This window comes from Chiloscyllium plagiosum, chromosome 28, assembly GCF_004010195.1.
Source record: "Chiloscyllium plagiosum isolate BGI_BamShark_2017 chromosome 28, ASM401019v2, whole genome shotgun sequence".
NCBI classification, from domain to species: domain Eukaryota; kingdom Metazoa; phylum Chordata; class Chondrichthyes; order Orectolobiformes; family Hemiscylliidae; genus Chiloscyllium; species Chiloscyllium plagiosum.
Genome location: NC_057737.1, coordinates 14573567 through 14581154, shown reverse-complemented (window position 1 = coordinate 14581154; position 7588 = coordinate 14573567). Strand labels below are relative to the sequence as shown.

Below are 7588 nucleotides of genomic sequence, written 5' to 3'. Positions count from 1 at the left end.
CTCTTTCAATAGACTGAACGAAAACTAGCACTGGAGGTGAAAATCCCTGAGGGGAAAAAAGGTAAAGCATGATTAAGTCAGTGCAAGAAATGCTTTAACTTTCATAATGCCATTAGAGAGAGATTGCACTTCAGGGCTGGAGTGTATTATTTGCCCTTCCAAATCCATTTAATTTAGTTCCCTCCCACTCTTCACACCTTCCCCTATTTTGCTATTGTTGCACTGTACAAGCACTGGATGTCAGGCAAACTTATTTTAACTAGTGATGCGGGTGATTTGTTCGTGAGCTTCTCGTGCAGTATTAAGTCCCATGTGCTCCAAAATTGTGCCATAACATTTCCGAACAGGTTGATTAAAAATACAGGTATTTATAAATCCGAGTTCTTGCTTCCTGCTTTACCTTCGAACATGGAGGAAAAAATGTGTTTGAGATAAACAAACAGCTGGTTTTCATGGGTCCTTGCAATAATGTCACTATCTCTGGGATAGGAGACCTAGGTTCAAGTCCCATCTGCCCAGAGATGCCTACTAACACTTCTGAACAGGTTGACTAGATTCACTCCCTCAAAAGCATTTCCACAAGCTGCTGGAGCTGTACGAATCAGGAGTGTTTATTGATGTCACACTGCTCCTGGTGGGCAGTGCTTGTTATTTGATTAATAGGGTGATTTTATAATTAGGTGCTAGGTTTACTCAAGTAAAATAAGCTGGTTTCTTGTCATGCAGGGACCTCTGGGTCAGAAGGTCTAGGTTCAAGGCCCACCTGCCCTGGAGGTACCCGAACATGTTGATTAAAATAATTATATAGGCAGGAAAGGATCAGTGCTCACAGCAATGAATAAATATACTGGCACATCTTTTTAAAAGTAAAATGGAGTCGATTCCTTGATTCTGCCCCTCTGGACAATGTTTGTTATTTGCCACTTGACAAGTAGTTATTCAGGTGATTTGGTAACAAGTTACTAAAATTACAAAAAAAAAAGATTTTTTTCAGGATTCTTATGATGCAATGATTGTGTCATTACAGCTGGGTCTTAAGGTCCAGCTTCAAATCCCACCTGCCCTGATAAGTGCCATACCATGTCTGAACAGCTTGATATTTTTATGAAACAAAAAAAATGCTTCTTAAGCCAGCAGGCTTCTTGACAGGGAAAAGGTTCAGAGGAAAAAAATGGAAAGTGGCGTTTGTGCTGAACTATGAATTAAAAATAAATTCCTCACAAATCTGAAAGAATTTTGCAACTTAATTTGACAAATGGATATTCATTTATTAAACATATTATAACAGATGCAAGTAAAATAAGTCATACTACTACAACTATCTCAAACTATTTCTACAATCAAGAGAATGCTCAAATGATACCAATCTCCCATAATGCCACATGTTACGGCCATACAAATCATGATACCTAGAGACTTTGGACTAAATATTCAAATCAGCTGGTTTTTCCCTTTTACAAGTTTAGGCTTGCACCAAGCGTCATTTTGAATCAAATACCCAATACTACGCAACACACTATTGCTTCAACGTTCCTGATGAAGGGCTTATGCCCAAAATGTCATCTCTCCTGCTCCTCTGGTATTGCCTGACCTGCTGTGCTTTTCCAGCACCACACTTTTTGAGAACACACTATTGTTTCAGATCAGCCAGTGGAAGGTCTGAAGACCAGAAGCCTCCATTTCAGCAGTGGAAGTCGAGACAGCACGGGAAAGGGGCCTGCTGGGAAGGTAAATTTGAATATTAAATACTTGCGTTAATCATCAGAGCGAAGGCTGAACAGGAGCGGATGCAGATTCGGGGACTGCTGGGTAAGTGAACAAATATATTTGGGCAGGAGCTAAACCCGAAACACTACACATGTAGTGTCTCCCACACGTCCTATTCTAACCAACAAAACAAGCGTGGAGGGGGTTAGTAAGGTAAGTGGTTTTTTTAAATCATCTTTTGGCAATTTAGAGCAGAGGAGATGGAAGCTAGGGCAGTTGAATGCTTGTAGGATATGGGAGGTAAGGGTCACCACTGGTGCCCCTGCTGACTTCACCAGAGATAAGTGCACCCAACTCCACCTCCTCACAGACTGCGTTAGGGAACTGGAGCTGGATGAACTTTGGATCATTCAGGAGGCTGAGGGGGTTTATAGGGATGTAGTCGCACCTAAGTTACCAGGATAAAGTTCGCTGCGAGTCCATCAGGCGAGGGAGACTGAATAGGAATAGGAATAGGCAGTCAGTGCAGGGATCCCCTGTGGCCTACCAGGGAAAGGCACAGCAGCCAGGTCTTTGGCACTCAGAAGGGAAGGGGGGGGGGAAAGAATAGGAGAGCGATAGTGATAGTAAATTCAATGGTTAGAGGAACACAGGAGATTCTGTGGTAGCCAATGAGACTTCCGAATGCTATGTTGGCTCCAGGGTGCCAGAGTCAGGGATGTCTCGGATCAAGTCTACACGATTCTTCAGGGGGAGAGTGGTTAATCAGAAGTTGTAGTACACATTGGTACCAATGACATCGCTAGGCGAAGGGATGAGGACCTGAAAAATGAATATAGGGAGTTAGGTTGGAAGCTAAAAGGCAGGATGAGCAGCGGAGTAATCTCAGGATTGCTACCGGTGCCACAGGCTAGTGAGGCGTGGAACAGAGTGAGTGTAGCTGAACATGTGGCTGCAGAACTGGTGTATCAGGGAGGACTTCAGATGTGGGATGATTGGGATACCTTCTGGGAAAGGTGGGACCTGTACAAGGAGGATGGGTTGCACCTGAGCTGGAGGGTTACCAATATCCTGGGCGGGTGTTTTACTAGAGCTTTTCAGGAGGGTTTAAACTAGTTTGGCTGGGGGATGGGAACCAGAGCTACAGATCAGAGGTTGGGTAGCTGGTGACAGGCAGATGTGTCTGTGAGGAAGGTTAGACAGTTAATAGAGCAAAGTTGCAGTCAGTATGATGGATTGACGGGTCTCAATGCAAGAATTGTCAGAAACAAGGGTGATGAACTTAGAGAACTGCTAATCAGAATAGTATCACAGCTGCAGAAAGGGAGGTCATCAAGGAGGGCTCGTCCACTAAGGCATTATGAGTGGAAGTCAGAAACAGGAAAGGAGTAGTCACTTTACTGGGAGTTTTCTATGCCCCCCCCCCCCCCACAAGTCACAACAGAGACACTGAGGAGCAGATTAGGAGGCAGATGTTGGAAAGGTGCAGAAGTAACAGGGTTGTTGTCGTCACAGGTGACTTAAACTTCTCTAATATTGATTGGAACCTCCTTAATGCAAATAGTTGGGATGAAGCAGACTTTGTCAGATGTGTCCAGGAAGGATTCCTGACTCAATATGTAGATAGGCCGACTAGAGGGAAGGCCCATATTGGATTTGGTGCTTGACAACGAACCAGGTCAGGTGTCAGAACTTTTGGTGGGACAGCATTTTGGTGGGACAGCATTTTGGTGATAGTAAAGGTCAAGGAGTTGTGATCACTATAGTCATGGTGAGGGATAGGAGCAGACTGTATGAGGAACTATTTAATTGAGGCCGGGGTGGAATTACAATGCTATTAGGCAGGAACTGTGGAGCATAAATTAGGAATAGATATTCTCAGGGAAACGCACAACAATCGAGATTGTTTAGGGAGCACTTGCCAGATAGGTTTGTCCCACTCAGGCAAGGACGGGACGGTAGGGTAAAGGAACCTTGGATGACAAGAGATGTGGAACATCTCGTCAAGAGGAAGGAGGACACTTAAGGTTGAGGAAACAAGGATTGGACAAGGCTGTACAGAGTACAAGGTAGCCAGGAAGGAACTGAAGAATGGGCTTCGAGCTAGAATGGGGCATGAAAAAGCCTTGGTGGGTAGGATTAAGGAAAACCCCAGGGCGTTCTACACTTATGTGAGGAACAAGAGGCCAGCCAGAGTGAGGGTAGGGTCAATCAGGGATAGTGGGAGAACTTGCACCTGAGAATTGGAGGTGGTTTTAGGGCGGGTGGGGGGTACTTTAATGAATACTTTGCTTCAATATTCACTAGTGAGAGGGACCTTGTCGTTTGTGAGGACAGCATGAAACAGGCTGATATGCTTGAACAGGTTGATGTTAAGGAGCTGCTGAAAATTTTGAAAACATGAGGATAGATAAGTCCCCGGGCTAGACGGGATATATCTAAGGTTACTGCAGGAAGCGAGAGAAGATTGTTGCGCCTTTGATGATCTTTGCATCATCACTGTCTGCTGGAGTAGTGTCAGATAGCAAATATTATTCCCTTGTTCAAGAAAGGAAATAGGGATAACCCTGGGAATTACAGATCAGTCAGTCAGTCTTACATCTGTGGTGGGCAAATTATTGGAGAGGATCCTGAGAAACAGGATTTATGATTATTTGGTGAAGCATAGCTTGATTACAGATAGTCGCCATGGCTTTGAGGGGGGCAGGTCATGCATCACAAGCCTTATTGAATTATTTGAGTATGTGACAAAACATACTGATGAAGGTAGACCAGTGGATATGGTGTCCATGGATTTTACAAGGCATTTGATAAGGTTCCCCATGGTAGGCTCATTCAGAAAGTAAGGAGGCATGAGATTCAGTGAAATTTGGCTGTCTGGATACAAAATTGGCTGGTCCATAGAAGACAGAGTGTGATAATTGATGGAGAGTATTCAGCCTGGAGCTCGGTGACTAGTTGTATTCCGCAGGGATCTGTTCTGAGACCTCTGCTCTGTGATTTTTACAAATGACTTGGATAAGGAAGTGGAAGGGTGGGTTAGTGAGTTTGCTGATGACACCAAGATTGGTGGAGTTGTGGATAGTGTGGAGAGCCGTTGTAGGTTGCAGGGGGTTCAGGACTGGCAGTTAAACATCCAAGGGTTTTCAACTTATCGAAAAGACAGGGAGGTGGGCAGAGGGGGCGGGATTGCCTTGTTAGTTAAGAACAAAATTAAATCTATGGCACTGAATGACATAGGGTCAGATGATGTGGAGTCTATGTGGGTGGAATTGAGGAACCACAAAAGCAAAAAAACCATAGTGGGAGTTACGTATAGACCTCTTAACAGTGGTCAGGACCAGGGGCGCAACATGTACCGGGAAATAGAGAAGGCATGTCAGAAAGGCAAGGTCACAGGGATCATGGGAGACTTCAATATGCAGGTGGACTGGGTAAATAATGTTGCCAGTGGATCTAAAGAAAGGGAATTCATGGAATGCTTACAGGATGGCTTTTTGGAACAGCTTGTCATGGAGCCCACAAGGGAGCAGGCTATACTGGACCTAGTGCTATGTAATGAACCAGACTTTATAAAAGATCTTAAAGTAAGGGAACACTTAGGAAGCAGTGATCATAATATGGTAGAGTTCAGTCTGCAGTTTGAAAGAGAGAAGGCAAAATCGGATGTAATGGTGTTACAGTTAAATAAAAGGTAATTATGAGGGCATGAGAGAGGAACTGACGAAAATCGACTGGAAGCAGAGGCTAACCGGGAAGACAGTAGAGCAAAAATGGCAGGAGTTTGTAGGTATAATTGAGGAATCTGTACAGAGGTTCATCCCCAAGAAAAGAAAGACTACCTGGGAAGGGATTAGACAGCCATGGCTGACAAAGGAAGTCAGGAAACCTATCAAAGAAAAAGAGAGATCCTATAAAGTGGCTAAGAACAGTGGGAAATCAGAACATTGGGAAGGATACAAAAGCAAACAGAGGATAACAAAGAGTGTAATAAGAAAGGAGAGGATCAAATATGAAGGTAGGCTAGCCAGTAATATTAGAAATAATAGTAAAAGTTTCTTTCAGTACATAAGAAACAAACGACAGGCAAAAGTAAAACAATGGGCCACTTCAAACTGATGCTGGAAGGCTAGTGATGGGAGATAAGGAAATAGCAGGAGAACTTAACAAGTACTTTGCGTCAGTATTCACAGTGGAAGACATGAGTAATATCCCAAAAATTAAAGGGTGTCACGGGGCTGAGTTGAGTATGGTTGCCATCACGAAAGAGATAGTGCTAGAAAAGTTAAAAAGTCTTAAAATTGATAAATCTCCTGGCCCCGATGGGATACACCCTAGAGTTCTGAGAGAGGTGGCTGAGGAAATAGCAGAGGCATTGGTTGAGATCTTTCAAGAGTCACTGGAGTCAGGAAAGGTCCCGGATGATTGGAAGATGGATGTTGTAACCCCCTTGTTCAAGAAAGGATCAAGGCAAAAGATGGAAAATTATAGGCCAATCAGCTTAACCTCGGTTGCTTGTAAAATACTAGAATCTATCATTAAGGATGAGGTTTCTAAATTCTTGGAAGAGCAGAGTCTGATTAGAACAAGTCAACATGGAGTTAGTAAAGGGAGGACAGGCCTGACAAACCTGTTGGAATTTTTTGAAGAGGTAACAAGCAGGTTAGACCAGGGAAACCCAGTGGATGGGGTCTATCTAGACTTTCAAAAGGCCTTTGATAAGGTGCCACACGAGAGGCTGTTGAGCAAGGTGAGGGCCCATGGTGTTCGAGGTGAGCAGCTGGGATGGATTGAGGATTGGCTGTCGGACAGAAGGCAGAGAGTTGGGATAAAAGGTACTCTTTCAGAATGGCAGCCGGTGACGAGCAGTGTCCCGCAGGGTTCGGTGCTGGGGCCACAGCTGTTCACATTATATATTAATGATTTGGATGAGGGAACCGGGGGCATTCTAGCGAAGTTTGCCGATGATACAAAGTTAGGTGGACAGGCAGGTAGTACTGAGGAAGTGAGGAGGCTACAGAAGGATCTAGACAGGTTGGGAGAGTGGTCCAGGAAATGGCTGATGGAATTTAACGTGAGCAAGTGCGAGGTCTTGCACTTTGGCAAAAAGAATAAAAGCATAGACTACTTTCTAAATGGTGAGAAAATTAATAAAGCCAAAGCACAAAGGGATCTGGGAGTGCTAGTCCAGGATTCTCTAAAGGTAAACATGCAGGTTGAGCCCGTGATTAAGAAAGCGAATGCAATGTTGTCTCTTATCTCAAGAGGGTTGGAATATAAAAACAGAGATGTACTACTAAGACTTTATAAACCTCTGGTTAGGCCCCATTTGGAGTACTGTGTCCAGTTGTGGTCCCCACACCTCAGGAAGGACATACTGGCACAGGAACGTGTCCAGCGGAGATTCACACGGATGATCCCTGGAATGACAGGTCTAACATATGAAGAACGGCTGAGGATACTGGGATTGTATTCATTGGAGTTTAGAAGATTAAGGGGAGACTTAATAGAGACGTACAAAATAATACATGGCTTGGAAAAGGTGGATGCTAGGAAATTGTTTCAGTTAAACGAGGAGACTAGGACCCGTGGACACAGCCTTAGAATTAGAGGGGGTCATTTCAGAACAGAAATGCAGAGACATTTCTTCAGCCAGAGAGTGGTGGGCCTGTGGAATTCATTGCCACGGAGTGCAGTGGAAGCCGGGACGCTAAATGTCTCCAAGGCCGAGATTGATAGATTCTTGTTGTCTCGAGGAATTAAGGGCTACGGGGAAAACGCTGGTAAGTGGAGCTGAAATGCGCATCAGCCATGATTGAATGGCGGAGTGGAATCGATGGGCCGAATGGCCTTACTTCCACTCCTATGTCTTACGGTCTTA

General features: G+C 44.4%; 1 protein-coding gene across 1 annotated transcript in view; it reads right to left on the bottom strand.

Annotated features, from left to right (window-relative positions):
• ddx52 (DEAD (Asp-Glu-Ala-Asp) box polypeptide 52) overlaps nt 1-7588 on the bottom strand; it is a 33197-nt gene that overhangs the window by 10274 nt on the left and 15335 nt on the right. Inside the window, exon 10 of the mRNA XM_043718908.1 lies at nt 1-46. Within this exon, the coding sequence (XP_043574843.1) occupies nt 1-46 (46 nt within the window). The remainder of the gene's footprint in view (nt 47-7588) is intronic.